Genomic DNA, 22,519 nt, shown 5'->3' on the forward strand with positions numbered 1-22,519 from the left:
TACGTGACGATTTCCCCTCTTCGCAGACTTCCCCTCCTTTTCCTTCACGCTGATTGGTTGAACAAACCTTTCCCGATCATCCTCTCCAAAAGACGTGAGATTGATGTATCTAAAATCACCTCCACTCAAGCTCATAATTTTCTGACAGCCGAGGAGTCAACATCGAGTGGCAGTTGCAGAATCAGAAGGGACAGCAGAAATTTCCCCCGGTCGCAGAAATTTCCCCGGTGGAGAGGTCGTCGAAATGGCTCGGGCCGTCACAGGAACGGGACGGATTGTCGCTGCAGGCCATCAAGGAAGAATTTTAGGGACCGATATGGTCAAGCTGCTGATCTTCACCCGGAAGGCTCCGGTTAACGGCATCAAGAAGAGGTCTCCGTGTTGTTCGAGAACCAGTTCCCTTTGGGTCAAGTTGGTTGTGGTTGCGATAAAGTTTATGGTTTTGGATACTGGACATGAAATTTGCCATTTCGGCAGTCGTGACCACAATCCGGAGTGGTCGGAGGCCCCGCGGATGTTCCGAAGGGGGGACATTTGCCGAACCATAAGAGTTGAGGCAATATGGGTATCAAACATCATGGATTTTGATATGGACATGAAATTTGAAATTTCGACAGTAGTGGCCACAATCCGGAGGCCACGGGGATGTTCCGGTGGGGGGACATTTGCCGAACCATAAGAGTTGAGGCAATATGGGTATCAAACATCATGGATTTTGATATGGACATGAAATTTGAAATTTTGGCAGGAATGGCCACAATCCGGAGTGAAATATAGAATAATTATTTCGTAATCAATTAGAACCCTGGAAAGGGCAGTTGAAATGTTTGCTGTTGAAATTTACTTTGCTACCGCAGATTGCTTGCAACAGCCTTGCAAAAACATTTCCGCATCTTAGTAACTTTCGAGTGGTGAGGGAAAGTCGATTGATTTCACCTTGATTTATATTGCAGCTCCATTTGCAATTTCTGTCCCCTTAGTTCGATAGGACGTTGATATTATGTCTTAAAACTATTCACAAAAGAGTTGTCTTGTGTAATTATAAGGGAATCATGGGGAAATTTGGACCGGACATTCTAATCGAAAATTTCAACAATCATCTTGCAAAGTTCTTTGTCATACTGGTCATGTGTAACATAACCACCTGCACCTTTTTTTTAAATGTTTCGAGGACCTCTGTACATTTCTTTGCAAAACCTGAGCACTTCATCAAAATCTGTTACCACTTCTGCAACCTAGCGCCAAGGTTCATTACATCCGTCCCAAGTAAATTCCAAGTTTTCCCCTGTTCCGGATCGCATACCTTGGTGGAAGTGAATTCACTTCCAGATTTCGAACCCCATCCCAAAAGGTCTTCCCCGAACTTCATCTCGAGCAGGAAGGATAAGAAAAATCATCCGTGCATATTTCATAACTTTATGACTATTCAATATTGAAGCAAGGCAAAGTCGGAAGTTGAAAGCAACCTGCAGCCGACAAAAACACACAAAGAAAGGAAAAAAACGGAGAGCGGAAACTCAGCGGGTTTTCCGACTTTTGTCGGAACGTTAAGAAAAAAGACTAAAGGAAGGGGAAGCAATTCGGAAGCAAGTGTTTAATATTTGCCCTTGTTTTTTTTTTCCTGCACAACCTCTTCCTTTGTGAGTGCTTAAATGACGTTGAACACACACACACATTGTTTGTCCTCTTGTCTTTCTCATTCCATCTCTCTCTCTCTCGTTTAAATTGTACCCCAAGGCGTTAATATCGTGTGTCTGTCGCGAAATGCTGCCTCTCCTTCTCGGGGGGTTCCGGATTGCTATTGTTCTTGGCCTTCCCCTTTGTCTCTGCCACACCATGCACACGCACACACTCACACTCACACGCGCGCGTTACACACACAGCACAATGAAGACGAAGACTGTGCCTTGATTTCCGCGCGCGTTGTGTTCGCGAAGTTGTTTGCTTGTTTGCACACACACGAGAGGTAAACACATCGTACAAACATACACGAGCCGGCCCGACATGCACAATGTCAGGGAGGAGAGAAAGGGGAAAACGGCTTGCGGATTAGCATGGATAATATGGGGTTGGTGCCAGGTTGAGGTGAGAGGGAGAGGGGTGTTGAGGAGTGTGTTTGTGTGCCATTGAACAGAGGAGGAGAAGCGGAACGGCGAGGGAATTTAAGCTAGAATCTTGCAGTTTTGATTAAGGAATGCACTTTGTAATTTGGGGATGTGCATAAGCAATAGAATCCTTCAAAATATTAATACCAAATTGCATTTAAAGATCTTAAAACGATTGTATCGAAATTCTTTATCAGTACATATTGCCAAAAAGTAGTTAATTTTTTGAGGTACGGATTCTTCAAATACCTATCAAAATATTTTAAAGAAAGGGAAGTTCTGAAAAGTCGACTTCCGTTACACTTTTAATTAAAATTGCACTTTTTGCATTTTAATTACACTCAGTTCAACTGCGAATACCATTTTTGTGAAATGGGTTGACATGAAAAAAAAAATCAAAAAAGAAAAAAAATAAGGTCAGAAAAGAGCGGTTTTAGTTAAAGCGCAGTGTTGCCAGACAGTTAATCATAACAATTAATCGAAACATTAAAAAAGCCTATAATCTAGAATTCTGGCATATTTGTGCATTGAATTACATTTAGCTGACGACTATCAGGAGAATTATGCCAGAACAACATTGTGTGTTGTTGTGACTAAAATGAGTGAATTTAGCGTGCTTATCTTGAAATTTCTGTAACATCTCGTTAAATAAAGCAATTTTCTTAAATCATTCTTAAAAATAACATCGCTCAACAAATATTTCATTTATAAAGTCATTTAAATTCTGCTAGTTTTCAATTGAAATCGAAGATATTCGAAGTTCTCTAGAATTACAAGATTAACAAGATCAATGCTATGAATACTTAATTAGGAATGAATCAAAATATTTTTTTTTAATTTAGGATTTTTGTTTGTTTCGTTTTGTGCAATTAATTTGTAGCATTAAATGTATTTTTTGCAATTCCATCGTGAAACTACTTACTTTTCCTGTCATTCTTGAACAACGAAATAGCCTACTTTTCTGTACCAAAAATAACAGAATCGAATAGCAACACTTTTCAAAATAAATGCTGAAAAGTTCTACTTTTCAGCACTGAAATGGGTGCTGAAAAGTTGAACTTTTCAGCACTTGTTTCGAAAAGTAAAACTTTTCAACATTTTTTGATTTAAACGATTTATTGACAAAATACATGAAAATTTGACTTAAAATTTCACTCAATGGGTGTTTTTCGGAATTGCAAAAAATGTTGTATGGAACTCGTTGCAAAACTTGATTTTTCAGCACTCTTCGTATTTATCCAACTCGGTGAACCTCGTTGGATAAATGTACGACTCGTGCTGAAAAAATCCTCTTTTTGCAACTTGTTGCATAAACTACTATTATCAGCTTTCTTTTGAAAACAAACTTAATCAAGTCATATTTTCATTTGTTATAGTATAAATTTGACTACTATTTTATTTAATTCAAAAGAAATATATTAATAATTATTTTTTGTGAAATTTTTCCGAAAATATATGATTTGGATTGATGGTCTTCGTAGAATTTGGAATTTTGCTAAAAAAAATTTTTTTTTGATTTTTTTTTTACAGATTATGTATTTGGTTTTCAAATTTTCAATGAAATATTTGGAAAAAGAAATAAAACTTTGCAGTAGGTTTATTTTTGGTTGCCTTTTAAAGGTATTCAAAATGTCAAAGAAAATTCAAGTTATATTTATAATCAGGCTAGATAAGAATTTTTGATCTGCTTCAATAAAATGTAAAATATATTAAATAGAAGCATTTAAATCAATTTAAATAAATATTTAGGATACTTTTTAATTATGCAATAGATTATGTCATGGTAAGTACAATGATCCAGATCGCAAACTTATGTGAAAAATGGTTTTAGGGGTTTGGAGGTGTCTTACGAAGAGTTGTTACAAACAGAAAGGGGAACTTGTGACTTGGTTGAAAATAAGAGATTTTCACGATTTGAAAATCTAGCATTTCGGGATTTTTTGAGTTTTTATTTTCTTATAGAAAGTTGTTGGGCCCCGAACAACACTTTTCTCCAAAACATAACCCTGAATTGTTACATTCAAAAACAGATTTTACAGGATTGCTCAGATGCTTTCTTTTAATTTGGTCGTAGAAGGCGAAGATTGGGAGATAAAATATTTGTATCTTTGACAAAGTTACTAGGATTGGTAAGTACGACAACTTTTTATAAGACAAAAGTTTTCCTGAAAAGTTAGATTTCCAATTTTCAACCAAGTTCAAAAAGGAACAACTTTCATTTGTAAAAATTCTTCTTAGCTCCAAAACTCTCATCATTTTCGGAAAATAATTTTTTGAGGTTTATTGAAGAATAATGAAAAAAAAAATGAGTTAGAAAACCTACACAAATTTTAATAAAACATTTTCAAGTTTTTTTTATTAATTTCAACTTTCATAAATCTTTAGTCAATTTTTGTATTTTAGGAAATGGCAATTTTTGAGTGGGAAAAATCATGTGACCAGAAATAGAAAGGTTGCTATGATTGGAATTAGTGCATAAACCACCTTTTTATATTTCAAATTTAGTTTTTTGGCTGAAAATTGCTTTTCAATAAAAAATAAACATTTAAAAGAAATTTCGATCAAACCTTTTAACATTTTCCTAAAATTTAAAACAAAAATTGAGATAATTATTTGAAAACGCTTGAACAATTTCATTTTGATTTAAAATATCAATTTTAAACTATTTGTTACTGAAATCGAAAACGAGAACCCAGAATTTAAATTTTAGTGCATTAATTCAGAGAGGAACACATTTGATTCCCAGATAAACTGACATAATTCATTTAAAAAAAAATCAAAAATCCATCGATAACTTCTCAATAGAGCCATCTGGTTGTTAAAGTGCGTATCGCTCGAAGAGTTTGATAGTGTGAGTTGCATAATGTTCCATGCAACTTTCAAATGCGTGTAAATGAGCGGGGGTGAATTTAAAATTGCCGTTGTGAGTTTCCGATAGTTCAAACTTTATAGATTTAAGTCTGTATGTATGTGCTTGATTTCTGAAGGTATACTACCTTAATACTCTGTAATATATAATGTTCAAATTTTGTCTATAAAATACTGCAAATTATAATTTATAATAAATTATTTTGCCTTTCCTAATTTAAGCCAAAGTAAGAGACAAACGCGTTTGATTAAATTTGTAGTAGTCTTATACGAAAGGCACAGCATTTTTTGTTTCAAATGTTTAAAAAAGAAATAAATGAATAAATGTCCATAGTTATCTAAATCTAGCATGTTTTTGTCTGTACTGAGTTTTTAGATATTCTTCAAATCTACCATTTATGGGTTTTTAAGGTCCAACATACAATATTTTCCTATTTTTTTGCTTTTTGAGTATTTTTAAAACTATGGAACCGATTGAATTTTTTTAAAAAATATTGATAAACATAACACAACCATCATTCCATACGAAATGTTTACCAAATTTGTCTCAAAATGTTCCACCAGATCGATTCCCCCTTTCCTCCCTCCCAGACGACGCAGTCAATCTGTCTGATTGCGTTATTATTCTCGCCCGTCCTAATTCTCCTGCAAACAGCTTCCTTTCCCGCTCCCAAGGATCCAATTTTCCACACTCTCATCGCCACCGCCACCACCACTGCTGTTTTTGTTGGCTTCCTGTTGTTTTTCTTTGCCAATTCCTCAATTTCCTTCCCCCTCACCCTAACCTCTTTGCTCATCAATTTCGACGAAGGTTTTTTTTTCTCCTTCCAAGAAAAATCGCTAACAAATTGGTATCCCACTTATTTTAAGCCCGTCGAGCTCGGCAAAATTTAACAGATTGAGTATTATGGCATATTTATTTCTCCCTATTCGCCCCATCAGGCTGGTTTAAATCAATATCCTTCCCCCCGCCCTCCCACGAAACTCTGGATGCTGGCAAAATTGAGCGAAAAAGAAAAGATGAAAAATCAAAAAGGCAACCGACGACGACTTTTCCCCTAGCACTGATTTTCCCTCTCGCTGCAATGATCCTTTTTCTTGTTGTTTTTTTCTTTACTAAAAATTTTGATACACTTCCCCCTCGGTTTGATATAAACTGCTTGGAGCAAAGGTCCTTGTCGTCGTCATGCCAAACAAAAAAAAAAAGAAAAGAAGCGGAAATATGATAAATTTGTGCGTGTCAAAAAATTGATATCTCTGTCGCCGGGAGTTGTTTGTTCCTGAAGGGGGAACAAACTCCCACCTCCCACCAGACCGGCGGGATTATGTGGGATGAAATATTTTGGTCGTTTAACGATCTTTAAAATATGTTGCCCGAAAGTGTCTGACAAAGTGGCGTGACATGGGTTTTTGGGGAGGGTGGAAGGAGAAGGTTTTTTCTTTGAACAAAATTACAGTGATTTTGGCAATTTTTGAAATCAAAGAATGGCTTTCTTTTGTTATAAGGAATAAAAATCAGAATCAGAACCAGAACCAGAACCAGAACCAGAACCAGAACCAGAACCAGAACCAGAACCAGAACCAGAACCAGAACCAGAACCAGAACCAGAACCAGAACCAGAACCAGAACCAGAACCAGAACCAGAACCAGAACCAGAACCAGAACCAGAACCAGAACCAGAACCAGAACCAGAACCAGAACCAGAACCAGAACCAGAACCAGAACCAGAACCAGAACCAGAACCAGAACCAGAACCAGAACCAGAACCAGAACCAGAACCAGAACCAGAACCAGAACCAGAACCAGAACCAGAACCAGAACCAGAACCAGAACCAGAACCAGAACCAGAACCAGAACCAGAACCAGAACCAGAACCAGAACCAGAACCAGAACCAGAACCAGAACCAGAACCAGAACCAGAACCAGAACCAGAACCAGAACCAGAACCAGAACCAGAACCAGAACCAGAACCAGAACCAGAACCAGAACCAGAACCAGAACCAGAACCAGAACCAGAACCAGAACCAGAACCAGAACCAGAACCAGAACCAGAACCAGAACCAGAACCAGAACCAGAACCAGAACCAGAACCAGAACCAGAACCAGAACCAGAACCAGAACCAGAACCAGAACCAGAACCAGAACCAGAACCAGAACCAGAACCAGAACCAGAACCAGAACCAGAACCAGAACCAGAACCAGAATCATTCAGAGTCAGAGTCAGAGTCAGAGTCAGAGTCAGAGTCAGAGTCAGAGTCAGAGTCAGAGTCAGAGTCAGAGTCAGAGTCAGAGTCAGAGTCAGAGTCAGAGTCAGAGTCAGAGTCAGAGTCAGAGTCAGAGTCAGAGTCAGAGTCAGAGTCAGAGTCAGAGTCAGAGTCAGAGTCAGAGTCAGAGTCAGAGTCAGAGTCAGAGTCAGAGTCAGAGTCAGAGTCAGAGTCAGAGTCAGAGTCAGAGTCAGAGTCAGAGTCAGAGTCAGAGTCAGAGTCAGAGTCAGAGTCAGAGTCAGAGTCAGAGTCAGAGTCAGAGTCAGAGTCAGAGTCAGAGTCAGAGTCAGAGTCAGAGTCAGAGTCAGAGTCAGAGTCAGAGTCAGAGTCAGAGTCAGAGTCAGAGTCAGAGTCAGAGTCAGAGTCAGAGTCAGAGTCAGTCAGCTGAGTCAGAGGCAGCAGAGTCAGAGTCAGAGAGTCAGAGCTACACTCACTCTTCCACAAATTATTATGTTTTAAGCTGTTTTTGAAGCATTTCATCAGTTTTAGAAGACACTCTTGGTGCTTTTCAAATTATTATGTTCATTAGGAAAATTAAAACCAAAAAGTTGCAATAATTAATCATAATTAGCTACAAAAGAGAGCTTCGCGTCTACCAAGATAGAGTCCCACCCTTTAAACCATCAACTTACTCTTAGTGTTTTGCAAGGATAACAATTCAGAAAGTCTTAAGATGATTTCGCTTGGCTATTTTTTAAGCTAAAATTTTCTGAACAGCAAAAAAAACTATAAATAAGTATGTTTTGCTTGTAAATAAGCCATTTCAGATTGTTTCTTCCCACCTTCATTCTCCACCAACCAAATCGCAACCTTACAAGAGTCCTTTTAATATAATTAGTCTCGAAGAACTCCAGTGAACCCCGCCCTAACCCGGTGAAGGGATCAGTTTCCTTAGAAACAACCCAAGCTTCCGAAAAGTCGGAAAAATGCCAACTATTTTTCGTCCTCCTCGGCTAACCCTTAATTAATTCACTAAATCAAATGATATTTATGGCCCTTGCGGGTTGCACACACAACTTCTAGTTGTTCTCGCTCGCACAACTTCGCCACTAAATCATTGGTGTTGATTGGGGCGGAAATTATTGCTTTTTCGGGATCGAAGACGGAGTCTCTGGCCCTTAACAAGATTGGATTTGGGACCGAGAAATTCTCCGTTTGGATCTGCTCAGACTAATTGCGGAAAAATGTAGGACGAAGCCACTTTTGTTTTTGCCTCCTCCTCACTGCATAATTCATCAGCCAACATTTCAATTTAAATTTATCATTCATTATGTTCATTTTTTTCTAAGTCTGTCTGACGACCCTCTTTGAGAAGTAACCTTGGTCGCGCCCACCGTTTTAAGAGGCTTGTTTTGCTGCTCGACCTAGACCGGCATTTTCATCTCGAGAAAAAAAATTTGGTGGATGATGAAAATCGCTGTTCCTTAAATTCAAGTGCCTTCTCCTCAGAGGAGGCTTGAAGATGATGAGGGCACTGTTCAAGTGTTTAAAAATTAATGGAGCAACAACTGAAGGTTCGTGCACTTTGAAAAGAGCAAAATATTGTTTAAGAGTGAAATTGTAGGGAGAAAATCATCAAAATCTAGAGATTGTAATTTTTAAAACTTTTCCCATAATTTCGCTGCCGGTCTTAAAATTAAGTTCAGAAAAAAATTGTGATAAGATTACGCCCCATGCATTAAAACAATTAAAACGGCCAGCCCCACTTTGTTGTGTTTACCACCGAAAGGATTCTGAGAACAGGCACATTTCACAGAATCTACAGGGAAGGAAGGATGCGTGGACATACCGTACCAAACGCAAAAAAAAATCCTCAATTTTCTCGAGTTTAAGAGTTCAGAAGTTAAAGCTGATTTCGTTCCCTCAAGCTAACCTTTAATAACATCCCCCCGAAACCGTCCCAAATTCGATTCCCAGAACGAACTTTATGGCACATAAAATCGCCGTTCTTTTCGCGAGGTCATCGTCCGCGTTCCGCGGAAGAAAAACTTGGCCAAATCGTTCCGTTCTCAAATTTCCACATCAATGTCTGACCCCGCCCCCACTCTTTTTCCTCAATTTTCGTTAATATTATTTTCCGCCCAATATCGTCGTTCCTAAACAACAGCATCCTCCTGGATAGTCTGACGTTTTTTGTGTGATTTTTTTCACTTCAGGGGTGGAGTAAAACGTTCGTTGTCTAGTCATCAGGCTAGTTAGGGACTGTTCGCGAACGCGTAACGAATCGTATTAAAATTGATGCCTTGGAGCGATGATTTTTTCTCTCCCCTGTCCACGTGGTGATGTTTTTCCCACCAACCATCGGGGTTTTTCCCCTCCGACAGCATCCATTTTTTTTCCGCCGTCGCCGTGGATGCCTTCAATTTATTTATTTATTGCGTTTATTATTCGCCGCGTTCCGATCGTCCCGGCATCGTCAATAAGTTAAGCTTATACTAATTCAATTTGGTTTTGCTCGAAGCAGTTTGTTTTTTTTTGTCTTCTATCCTCTCTGGTGTTGTTTTCGTGTATTGGCGAACGGAGTTTTTCTTTCGTGCGGCGATTTTTCGTTCAAACGACAGCGAATTTTCCAATCGCCACCCCCTTTTCGACTATACGTGGGGACGATATTGGTTTAACAACGGCGAAAATCACTGGCGGGTGATGATGGGGTAAATTTGTAGATCATCAAACCTTGGTTATTCACCAAATTTCCAGTTTTTGCTTTTTGGATGTTTTTGAACCGCCTTGAGTCAGGGGTAAGCAAAAACTGAAAATTTGGTTTTTTGGACCTTTTCAAAAAAACTCCAGATATGTTAAGTATAAAATTTAAATCATCAATTCGCCAAAAAAAATCATACCAACAATACCAACTATGTAACAAACTATTAATGATTTTTGGACCAATGAACAAAAAGATGACAAAAAAAAATTATTTTTTTAAATAAAAAAAAAAAAAGATTTTGTTAAAACCGCAACAATTTATGGAAAAAACAAAAATAAAAAATTTCCACCAAAAGATGGCGTTAAATGTGTCGGATCATTGTCAAGTGCGAGATTCTTGAGTAAAAATTTATGAAAAACAACTTTGTCCAAGATTGCAAAACGATCCGAGTTAACCCTGATGAGTCATAAGCGATTTAGGAAAGAAATTTTAGTGTGTAATCATTATTTTTTTCTCCAACTTTAACGAACTATAGCCTTTCCCGATTTCGCTCATATTTTTTACAGTTACTTATTTTTGCCTAAGAAATCGCATCAAGGGGTATCTCTAAGGTCAATTTTGTTTTATTGTCACCCTAAATGTACAATCATTGCAATTTATGGGACTAACATATCCAGCATAAGATTTCCAATTTTAAGGGTTGATATTAAAATCACTGAAAATCAGACCAATAGTTGGCAAGATATCGTCAGTAATAAAGTAAGGCTAAATGATTTTTTCTTCAGTTTCAACTCTTTGCATTGCAACTTTATCGCAGCAACTAGTTTATTTATCATTTAAAAATGAATTTTGATAATTATCCCGGTGAATTTCAATATTTTTAAATAGTCAATAATTTTCAAAAAACTTTTTTTTGTGTAGATTTGTTTTTCTATACATTTCTGTGGCTTGCAGGTTGCCCTTCGTGATCCCTTGGATCACATGTTCTTCGCTTTTTGTGAAAAATGCTTCCACGAATATGTAAAGTTTTATAAGTCTTCATTACTGCGTACCGCTTTGCTGAAGTGATCATACTGATAAGAAATTTCTTCACGAGGTATAGACATTCGAAATTTTCCATACCATTTCTGTATGGACAGCAGCCAAGGTTGAGACTTGTATGGATGAACCAATGCACAGTGCAATGATTTAAAATACCGTAAACCGGGGTGACTTTGATAGGATTTCCATTTTTTTTTTTTAGAATATTTTCCAACTGGAAAGGTTTTTCTCAAGATTATTATTTTTAAAACATGTACTGGGGTAGGCCACACAAAGTCCTTGCACTATTTCGGAAAAAAAGTTTTTTCAATAATGTTTAGAAAAATAGTTACGTTAAAAATTCTTAGTTTGAATTCCGGGGTGACTTTGATAGTCATAGTTTTTCTTGTTAAAATCATATTTAAGATGTTCAAACTTTATTTGTACGTTAAATGTACCATCACTAAAGTAGCTGATATAGTATTTAAGAAAAAAATCAATGTCTATATTTAGTTAACTAAGTGTATAAGCTTTTAAGCAAAATACATATAAATTTTAGGTAAAATTGTTAAAAAGTTTGAATTTTGCCTGATTTTTCTTAAAACTAGTTTGGTTTATAAAATTATCGATTTATATTGCATTTTATACTGAATTCTAAGCACGAATCACAAGTTTACACATTTTACATGAAATTTGTTCAACTGAAATTGCCTATAAATTTAGAGAGTTTTTATAATTGTTTTTCAAAAACACATATTATTTATTTTTTACAAACTTTTTTAATCTTTTCCTAGTGGAAAATTGTCCAAAGAATCCGAAAATTCATTCCGTTTTCCGATTAAAAATCATGTTCATTGAGAAAATCATGACACTTTGAGAAGTTTAAAATAATGACTTTCATCAACAGTTTCTTAACTATAGTTAACTAACTTTTTAAATTTGTCAAATATTTATGAAAAGTTCTTCTTGAGGAACTTTGAACACTTCTCTACCACGTTCAGTATGTTTCTAAACCATTCCTTACGTATTTCAATTGTACTCTTCATTTTGCGGAAAAATCGCAAACCTATCAAAGTCCCGGCTATCAAAGTCACCCCGGCTATCAAAGTCACCCCGTTTTACGGTACCCTTTTTGGTTCCAGGATAAGCCTCAAAAAAAATAAGCAAAATAATAAAAAATATAGTGCAAACTTAACGAAGGCAAATTTTGCAAAGAATTGCTTAAATTAAAAATGTAGAACATTATTTATAAATACAAAATAGTTCATTTTAAATACTGTTAAATAAAAATTATCAAATTAATTTTTCTATGCCAATTATCATTTCGTTTCATAATGACTGCATTGTTGTTAAGAGTGCCTCTTATAGTAGTAATTTAATTCATTTTGCTGACTTGAAAAAAAATATAATAATTTTATCGATCATTTTAAGCTTAATATACAATTTTTTCCAACATACAAGTTTTTTTTCCATTTTTTCTTAATTAATAAGGCCGTTACACATATTTTTCAAAGTTTATGTCCCCCTCCCCCTTCAATTGTCCAAAAAATCAGGGGGCAATAAAATATTTATTTTTTAAAAACTTATTTTTTTAATAAAAATAGAAGTTGAATCAACTAAACCCAATCTTTAATGTATTTTTCTCCATTGATAATCATATTTAGTATGTTTGGGCTGGATTAAAAATACTTGGATTTTTTTAAATTCCACCGCAAAACTTTTTTTCCGCAAAAAATAAAATTTTCGTTAATGCTTGGATATTTTGGAAACAAATGATTGAAAACAACTGGACAGGTGTATAATGCATTTTAAAACATGTTTTACATTCAAATGTTGAAACCTTGGCTCGTAAATTCAATTTTGAAACTTTTTTATGTGTTTGCCTCCCCCCCCCCCAAATTGCCTTTGGTCAGAGGCACACATCAACTTCAAAAAATATTTGTAACGGGCAATATGAATTTATGTTTTATATGAACAATATTTTTTATTAACTATTTGTGGAAAATAATAAATCATTGTTTTAGAATGTTTAGTTCACATTACCGTAAAAAAAACTTAATTGAAAAAAGCCATACAAAGGTCATAGATATGACTAGTGCAATTTTATTTAAAGTTTTTTTTACCTGGTTTTAATCGAAAGGGGATCAACACTAGATCAAAAAATATGATAATTACTTACACTTAAAAAAAGTACCTCCTGTTCAAAAAAATAATTGAAAAGCTTTTTTTCTAAAACATCATACAAAATGGGCATGCAATTAAAATACTTTGGACGATTTTTTCCTATTTAAACAATATTTTTTGCTTGAGTTTTACATTGAAAAAAAAAAAAAATTCGCAATATTTTTTCACGGTTTTTTTTTATTTGTATGAAACTTTTTTCATGCATTTCCTACTCAAAAGCAAATTTGTATGATTGGTTTTTTCTTACAAGTCTCTATACATTTTTGGGGATGGTCATACAAAACGGGTTTGTAAATGCATGAAATTCTGTAACTAGAGGAGGGAAGTTTTGATCGATTTGGTGTTTTCGGCAATGTTGTTGTAGGACTTTTCGAAAAAATTATATACGTAAAAAAATCCGATGTTTTTATTTAACGTTTTAGGCCATTGCAAATATTTTTTGAAGTTTATGTCCCTCGCCCCCCCGGGGGGGGGGGGGGGGAGCAAAAAAGAATATAAAAATATAAATTATAAGTCTAGGTTTCAACATTTGTTTGAAAAAAAAATGTTTTAAAATGCGTTTTGTTGCTTTCCAATCATTAGTTTTTAAAATATCGAGGTATTGACAGAATTTTTTTTTCGCAAAAGAAAAAAAAACTTTTCGTGGGACTGTATATTGGTATTTCATGAAAATTTAAAATGTTTTCAAAGGAGTTCAAACATGCTAAATTTGATTATAAATGCGGGAAAATGCTTTTTAACTGATTTTCAGTTAATTAAACTTTAATTTTCATTAAAATTTTGAAGTTTTCTCAAAAAAAATGTTTTGCCCCCTGATTATTCAGGCCAACTTTGCAGGGGGGAGGGCGGGGGGCGACCTAAACTTTGAAAAATATTTGCAATGGCCTTATCACTAAAAGTTAAATTCCCAAAATCCCGAAATTTTTTGATATGTTTTAGGGGTCTTAAAAATGCATTATCTGAGCCATAGTTCGTGATGGTTTAATATCTGGTTTCTGAGATATGAATTTAAAGAGAGATATGAAAAGTTTTTTTTTGAAATGTCTAAATCTGGATAAAAAAAAAATAAAATGCATGTTAAAGTACTTAACAAATTTTATTGGTAAAATTTACTCTTTCCAAGTTAAAGTATCTTTTATGCATAAATTTTCGAATTCTTTTCGTTTTTTTACATTTTAAAAATATCTCAAAAAAGAAAATCACCTTTAATAAATATATTTTGTGAAAGGCTGAGAAAATTTTCTACAATTTTCTCTCTGATACTTTGAAATTCGTTTCTGAATAACAGCCTCAGAAAGAATTGGAATTGATGAAAATGGGTGTTTTCTAAGTGTTACCTAATTAGTCTGTATTTTCTAACCAGAATATCTCTGAAACTATTGGTCCGAATGTCAATGTTGGAAAATGAATCTTTTGTGAAATGTTTTGATCTTTTTATTATAGATATTTCAAAAATTGTATAATTTGGTCTGAACTATGGATTTGGGAAAGTTATCTATTTGTAGACCTTTTTTTTAAAAAATAAGCAAGAAAGCTACATTTTTTGAAATTGACAATTGGACTAATAGTAATAGAGACACATCACTTAAAACACTATTTTTTATCGATTCAAATTCTTTGTGGGGCTGTGTTTCAGAAACGAAGGAAGTTTTTTAAGCTTTTCAAAAATATTTTTTCGGGGTGCTATCGTTTCAAGAAGTTTTTTTAATGCAAGAAACGCAAAGATTTCAAAAACTGATAGCAAAAAGTTGCTTTTATCAAAAATCGGTTAATTTAAAAATAAGTAAATTGTAATGTACTTTTCGATTGCTTATTTGATTTTGCTTTAAAAAATTCCACATTTTCGATAAGTTTAAAAAAGTAAAACCCCTAAACCAGATTTTGAACCATCACGCACTATGGCTCAGAAGATGTCCGTTGAACATTATTGCAATAAGTTTTTTTTCGACGAAGAAAAAGGTTTTCAGTAATTAGTTATTTAATAAACTACTGGGCAGGTGTAAAATCCATTTTTAAACTTTTTTTAAATCAAATGTAAAATTATTTCTTTTTTTTTGCAACGGAAAAGTGGAATAAAAATATTGTGATTTGAATATTTTGTAAATTTTGAAAATAAATATTTATATTCTGTGTTTTTCTATTTTTTTTTAATAGTTTCACCTAAAATGTCACACAATTTCCAATCTCCCCCAAAATCACTTGCTTCCAAACCGTCACTGTAGCATCTCCCCGGAATGAACCCTCGCCGTCGACGACGAGGGAGATCAACCTCGTTTGTCCTGTCCCAACACACCATCCAGCCAGCAGCAGCCAGTAGTAATCTTGTTAGCGAAAATGTTCGCTCGCGAAGCTGCTTGTCGAAAATTAAAAATAAGAACGTGCCGCGGGGGGCAAGTGCCAACAACACCGCCAAGAGTGTCATAAAATGTGATAAAAGTCTCGGCTCCTTTGTTTTGTCGTTTGATTTTCCCAAAGTTAAGGGTAGAAGAGGGTAGAATTTTAATCGATTGAAAGAGACTATTGTTTTTCTTTGTTCTAATGTGATTTTCCGGTTTGTTTCCGCCGAAATTTTCCGTAGGCAAAAGTTTCACCCTAACGATCTCGATATCGACGATGCCGATGCAGGTTGCGACGTACAGCAAGGCCATCAAGGTGACGGTGGACGGTCCGCGGGAACCGCGATCCAAGATTCGCCACCAGGGCTTTCATCCGTTTGCCTTCGGACCGCAGCGATTCGGGCCGGATCCTCTGATGGGGACGCTGCCCTTTAAGTTGCCAGGTGAGTTTTTTGACAAGACAATTTTTCTTTTTTTTTTTTTTTAATAGAACAACAAATTAGCAAAACTCGATTTTTTCAGCACTTGTCGTATTTTTCTTGCTCGGCAAGTTTCTCATTTCAAAATGAACAATCCTCTTCAATCTAAAAAAGTCACAACACATCAACTCACACATTGTTTCACCAAAAACCCTACAAAAGAGGCGCCAAAACGCCATTTCATCTGTCTACCATGAAACACAAAAAGAAGAAGAAGAAATGCCAGCAAAACGGTCTCTTCCTTCCGGTATTGTCGCGTCATTTAGCAGAAGTTCTGTCAAATGTGTGCCCTTTTGTAAAAACAACAACAAGCCCAGATCCAGCAACTTGAACCAAGTGTTTTAATTTCACCTCCCACCCCCTCTCTGAACCGTCAACCCTTAAGATTTCATCCCTTTCGCCACGGGGGGTGCTCTGATTTCACTTACTCGCGCCGTGAAAAATAATTATTATTCCTTGGTTCGCTGACTCGAGCGAGTTGTTGCTACTGAGAATGCCTCGAGGGGGGAAAAGCGGGAAATGAGCCCGGGAAAAAGAGAGCAGCTTCTTGTTCCAACGTGCGGCGGCTGACTGCTCTTGAAGAATGGGAGCAGTCGAGGATAATCGATATCACTTTTGCAGAAGGAGAGGAGTCTTCCAAAGGGCACATTTGCGTGATGAGGGGTTCCATAGCAAAATTACAAAATTGAAGAAAAATCTAAAATTTGAAAACTAAATAAAAATCGAATATCTTTGTTTTTGGAATTTTTCAATTATAATACCAAAAAATAACTACAAAAAGATTCAGTTTCTAAAGAAGCCATTTTTTGTCATTGATCCACCCCACAAATCTCCATACAATTTTGTCAGCTGTCCATACAAAAATGGTACGTAAATATTCCAAAATCTGTAACTTTGTAAGGAATTTGTTTATTGATTTGGTGTCTTCGGCAAAATTGAAGGTTAATTGTGTGTGTGGTAATTTTTTGATTTTTTTATTTTTTAGGAGACAAAACCCCGAATTTATTAAGCCATTCAGAAGTTTGGACCAAAATTTTGTCGACTAATAATATTTTTTTTGAAATAGTGTTTTGAAAAAAATACTTTTGTACTTATTTTTTTTGGCATAATTTATTATGTTAAAATCGAATTTGCAATCGAAAAGTACTTTACATTTTTTTTTTGTAACATTTTCAAAATATAGCCATTCAATGTTAAATTTTGTTCGAAAAATTCCAGTTTTTTTTTAAATAGTGCCCATTCCTGAAAATATTTTTTTTAAGTTCAGAAAATTGCTTTAAAATTGTCTAAGAGACATTGAAGATTGGACCTCTGGTTGCTGAAATGCAGCGGCTTAAAGAAAAAGAAACAGGAAAATTGAAGTTTCCTAAGTCTTACCCAATCAACTCTCCGATTTCTAACATACGTGAAATTTTCCGATATTACGAAAAAAAAAATTAATTTTTTTAAATCAAAACTTACATTTCAAAACGGCCATTCATTCAATATTACGCCCTTTTGATGTGCTAGTCCTGATGATATTTTTTATTATCTAATATTACCTTTTTCTACATGTAATTTTTACTCTATTTATTCTACATAAGTAAAATACACAATAGATGGAAATTTAAATATATTAAGATGTTTTATAACACATTTTTTGACACAACATTTTATTCAACCTTCCAAATTCATTTTTTTTACTGTGTAAATTGGCCAATTACATTTAATAACCAATTAGGAACTTTCAGCAGTCTTCTTTGTTTATTTTTTTTTATCAAAATGTAATTTGCGAGGCAAAGGTGCGCACTAATATTACCATAACTTGTTGTATAAAAAATATCAAACAGATTTATAAACATTTATGTTTGACAAAATTGATTTAAAATCTCGCATTAGAAAATGGTGTAAATTTTGTAGGTTTTATAATTTAGAGAGTAATATCAACTCTTTTATGATGTAATATTACCTAAATTTTGATTGAAAAAGTGGCAACACTGGAATATTGGTGAATTAACACATTTTTAGAGGTAAAATCATACTCTTTTTTTTTATTTCACATTTTATTAGGGGAGATGGGGGTAAGACGGCCACCCTAAGGGAGAAGTCTAATAAAATTTACACAACAGATTATTTTGATCTCAAATTACGTACATATTGTTCTACTACTAGTCCATTATAGAAATGACATAAATTAGTTGGTCTAAAAACCAATTTTCAATACTTTTCAGCAATTTTAAAAATAATTGAAATCGTATATATATGAAATACGCGGGTAAGACGGCCACCCATGTGGGGTAAGACGGCCAGTGCTATAAATTAACTTAATAACTTTGCTAAATCCACCCAAACACCTACATGGTTGGTTCAACAGACTTCTCTGAACATCATAACTATTTTGGTTGGAAAATCAGGTTTCAAATGTGAAGAAAAATGCTGTTTAAAAATTTCATATTTTGGCTCAGTGAATTTCATATTATTGCGACCACATTTTATGAAAAACTATGAATTTTTACTACAAAACAAACACAATTTGGTACAATAAAAATAGTTTGTGTATTTCGATAAGAATAAGTAAATCAAAATTATGTAAACTATATTAAATTAGCGATTTTTGTGAAAAGTTTGCTAGGATTTCATACTATTCAATGAGTTTTGCTATATCACAGTAAAGAATGTTGTCGAAACGGTAGTTAACAGCATTTTGATTAAAAATGGATAGTTTCATTGAAAATGCTTTTCCTTTATCTACAAATATGTCTTAATAGTCAAAAACCGTCAAAAATATAACCTATATCAAATAAAATCTACAAATTACGGGTGGCCATCTTACCCCCGGAGGAGGTGGCCGTCTTGCCCCCAAATAAATTATTTTTTTAAACATTTTTTGTAAACAGTTCATCGCATTTTTTGAACTTTTTCGAGGGACATAATCTAGGGAAAACTTCAATTTAACATGAAAAAGTATTTGAAGAAAGGAAAACATATTGTTATTTAACAAAAATGCCTAAGTTGTAATTCATGAAAATTACATCCAGTTTCAAGTTCAAAAATTATTTCTTCATTTTGAGCTATTTTTATACTATTTCAAACAATATTTTTGACAAAGGTGACTCCATATGCATTATTTAGCATGAGGAACAGTATTGCTAAACATTTTAGTAATATTCATTAGTATACTTATTAAAACAGTAGGGTGGCCGTCTTACCCCGCCTGGCCGTCTTACCCCCAGCTCCCCTACTAAAAGTCGACTTTGCCAAACTTAACCCTCTTCGATTTTTATAATTTATTGAAATAAATTAGTGGATACAAATTGTCAAATTATGGGCACTAATGCCTGACGGGCGTTTGCATTACCATTGCTAAGTTATAATTTTTTTAAAGTAATTGTTAGAAAGTTTTCCAAAATAATTTTAGATGAAAAATTGAGTTTGCAATTGTACTACTTTTAGTACATATTTCAAAAGTTCTTCTAGAAACTGTTCCAAGGTGAAAAATCCCATTTTTATATTGAAAAAAAAGTGTCCACCTTTCAAACATTATTTTCTCATATGCTTGTAAATATTTTTAGATTTTCGAAATCTAAATCTATTAACTAAGTACTTAAAAATAAATTCAAATTCATCCTATAGGACTTAAATATAATTTAAAAAAATGTTGAGCGAATTAGAGGTATAATATTTTAAAACAATTTATGGAAATCTCTTATATGGCGCCTAGCAGGGATGCCAGATGGTTTTTTAAAATGTCTGTAAAAAGTATGTGTTTGTCTGTGAACTTTTCCAAAATTCAAATTTATCAATTTATAGTCATGGAAATCCATCAGAAATTGCGTGTTAAAGCATTTTAAGACTAACGAAATAAGTTTCTGTTGATATAATTACAAAATACTAATAAAAAAAGTTTTGTAAAAGTCTGTACACCTCAAAAAAATTCTGGCAAAAGCTTAAATTTCTGTGAAACACATACAAATCTGTGTATCTGGCATCCTTGGCTCTGTTTTCAAAATAAATAAAATATTTATTCATAGACAACAACCGAGTCATGCTATGCACATTTATTATAAAATGTGTTCTTCTGTAAATGCTTGATTTGTGAAGACATTCTTAAATCCTATTTCAGTTTCACATAACTTTTTTTTCAGAATCAAATGATGAATGCTTTGAATGGAAAACTGTCCAAGCAATAAAAAAAATAGTATTTTGACAATGACATTTTTAAGGCTTTAAAAATAATCATATTTTGTAACATTACCCATAACTATGATTCGAAGCCATTTCGTGCAATTTAAATTCGTATTTTTCGCTCTGCAAAAAATAATTAAATATTGAGACTGAAAAGATGAGTTTATAGAACTTTTTATCGATGCCTCAGTTCAATTTTCAAAACTTGACTGAGCAGCAGGTAGAAGTTAAGTATTTTTCGAAAGAAAATTCGATTATGCTTTAAAAATGAGTTTTTATAGTTTAGACGCCCGGGGTTTCATTTTTTTCTGAAAACACGTTTAAGAGCGAGTTTTTCACCGATGTGAAACAGGTCGTATCGAGGTGCTCCGATTTGGATGAAACTTTCAGGGTTTGTTTGTCTATACATGAGATGAACTCATGCCAAATATGAGGCCTCTACGACAAAGGGAAATGGGGTAAAACGGGCATTGAAGTTTGAGGTCCAAAAAACATGAAAAATCTTAAAATTGCTCGCATTTCTAAAACTTCATCAATTCCTACTTCTTAGATGCATTGAATGGTCTTTAGAAGCCCTTCAAAATGTGCTATAGACATCCAGGATTGGTTTAACTTTTTCTCATAGCTTTTGCAAATTATTAAAAATGGATTTTTTTAAAACCTTATTAACTTTTTGCAACAGCCTCCAACACCCATACTCCCATAGGTCAAAAGTTAGGAAATTTCATGGACTATAAGCCTACGGTATTAACTTTTTGGCCAATCGCAGTTTTTCTCATAGTTTTACGACTTTTCTGGAACAAACATTTTACACCGTTACTTTTTGCCCTGTAGGCCTCCATAGCGGCACTTTTTGGTCGCAATTTTGACATATTCGGAATCCTCAGAAAATTTTACATTAGATTGAGGTGTTGGAATTTTGAATTTGATTGAAGAAAATGCCATTTAGAACTAATTAAAATATTATTTAGCATTTTGTCGGATTAGGGGTAAAACAAGTTTTCGCCTACTTGATACAGCATTTGACGTATTGATCATAGGGTAAATAAGATCTATTTCTTTTTTCAAAAACGTTTAATTTAATTATTTTTTAAATCAAAATTATAACTCCAATACTTCTAACTTACGTGAAATTGTCCGAGGATTCCGAATATGACAAAATTGAGACCAAAAAGTGCCGTCTTCTTGGCCTACAGGTCAAAAATTGCCGTTGTAAAATGTTTGTTCTACAAAAGTCGTAAAACTATGAGAAAAACTGCGATTGGCCAAAAAGTTAATACCGTAGGCTTATAGTACATGAAATTCCCTAACTTTTGACCTATGGGAGTATGGGTGTTGGAGGCTGTTGCAAAAAGTTATTAAGGTTTTAAAAAAATCCATTTTTAACAGTAATTTGCAAAAGCTATGAGAAAAAGTCAAACCAATCCTGGATGTCTATAGCACATTTTGAAGGGCTTCTAAAGACCATTCGAATGCATCTAAGAAAGTAGGAATTGATGAAGTTTTACGGAAATGCGAGCAATTTTAAGATTTTTCATGTTTTTTGGACCTCAAACTTCAATGCCCGTTTTAACCCACTTCCCTTTGTCGTAGAGGGCTCATATTTGGAATGAGTTCATCTCATGTATAGACAAACAAACCCTGAAAGTTTTATCCAAATCGGAGCACCTCGATACGACCTCTAGAACAAACCGAGCAGAATCTACAAATACTGCCTCTTAAAAAAAAGATTTTGCGTGGCCCAGAAACATTGAGTTGGGGAATTTAATTGAATAAAAAATCAGAAATTATTTTTTCCTGTGTACCTTTTTTCCGAAAAATTCCTTCAACTTTGCCGAAGACACCAAATCGATTAAAAAATCCCTTCTCAAGATATAGAATTTCTTAAATTTTCATTCCCATTTTGTTTGACAAGCCCCAAAATTCTTAGGCGACTTGTATGAAAAAATAATGATGCAAAATAAGTTCTTTTGACATAGGGAATGTATGAACAAAATTTCAAAAAAATATTTCCTTTCTTCAATTTGCATTTTAAAACAAAAATGTCACTTCTGAACCAAGAGATCCGTCGTTTTTAAAGTTCCTCCTCATTCACCAAACCATCATCAACCTGAAACTCAAGACGCACCCGGAAACAAACCTCCCAGGAGAGGAAAAGGGCTTGGGCGCCTGGTTGCTTGGTGACGGCTCGTTAGCACCCTCATCCTCCCACCCCTTTGAATTTGGGTGTTTGAATCTTCACCGAAAGAAGTCGTCGAGCGTCATTCGCCCCCCAAAAAACTGCAACATTAATCACAATCCTTTGGCGGTACTCCCTTCCCCCACTCCCCTGTCGCCGAAAAAACGGAGTGAAAATTGAAATAAATGACGGTGTTTATTTCGTGAAATATGTTTAAAGTATTAACGTCTTTTCTAGTTGAAGATTTTTAACGTCGGCGTAAGGGGGAGGGAAAG

General features: G+C 34.5%; 1 protein-coding gene across 1 annotated transcript in view; it reads left to right on the forward strand.

Moving 5' to 3' along the window:
• LOC6038330 (segmentation protein Runt) overlaps positions 1-22,519 on the forward strand; it is a 78,933-nt gene that overhangs the window by 37,385 nt on the left and 19,029 nt on the right. Inside the window, exon 4 of the mRNA XM_038266539.1 lies at positions 15,665-15,865. Coding sequence (XP_038122467.1) covers positions 15,665-15,865 — 201 coding nt within the window. The remainder of the gene's footprint in view (positions 1-15,664; positions 15,866-22,519) is intronic.

The sequence above is a fragment of the Culex quinquefasciatus genome, chromosome 1 (genome assembly GCF_015732765.1).
Source record: "Culex quinquefasciatus strain JHB chromosome 1, VPISU_Cqui_1.0_pri_paternal, whole genome shotgun sequence".
NCBI lineage: Eukaryota > Metazoa > Arthropoda > Insecta > Diptera > Culicidae > Culex > Culex quinquefasciatus.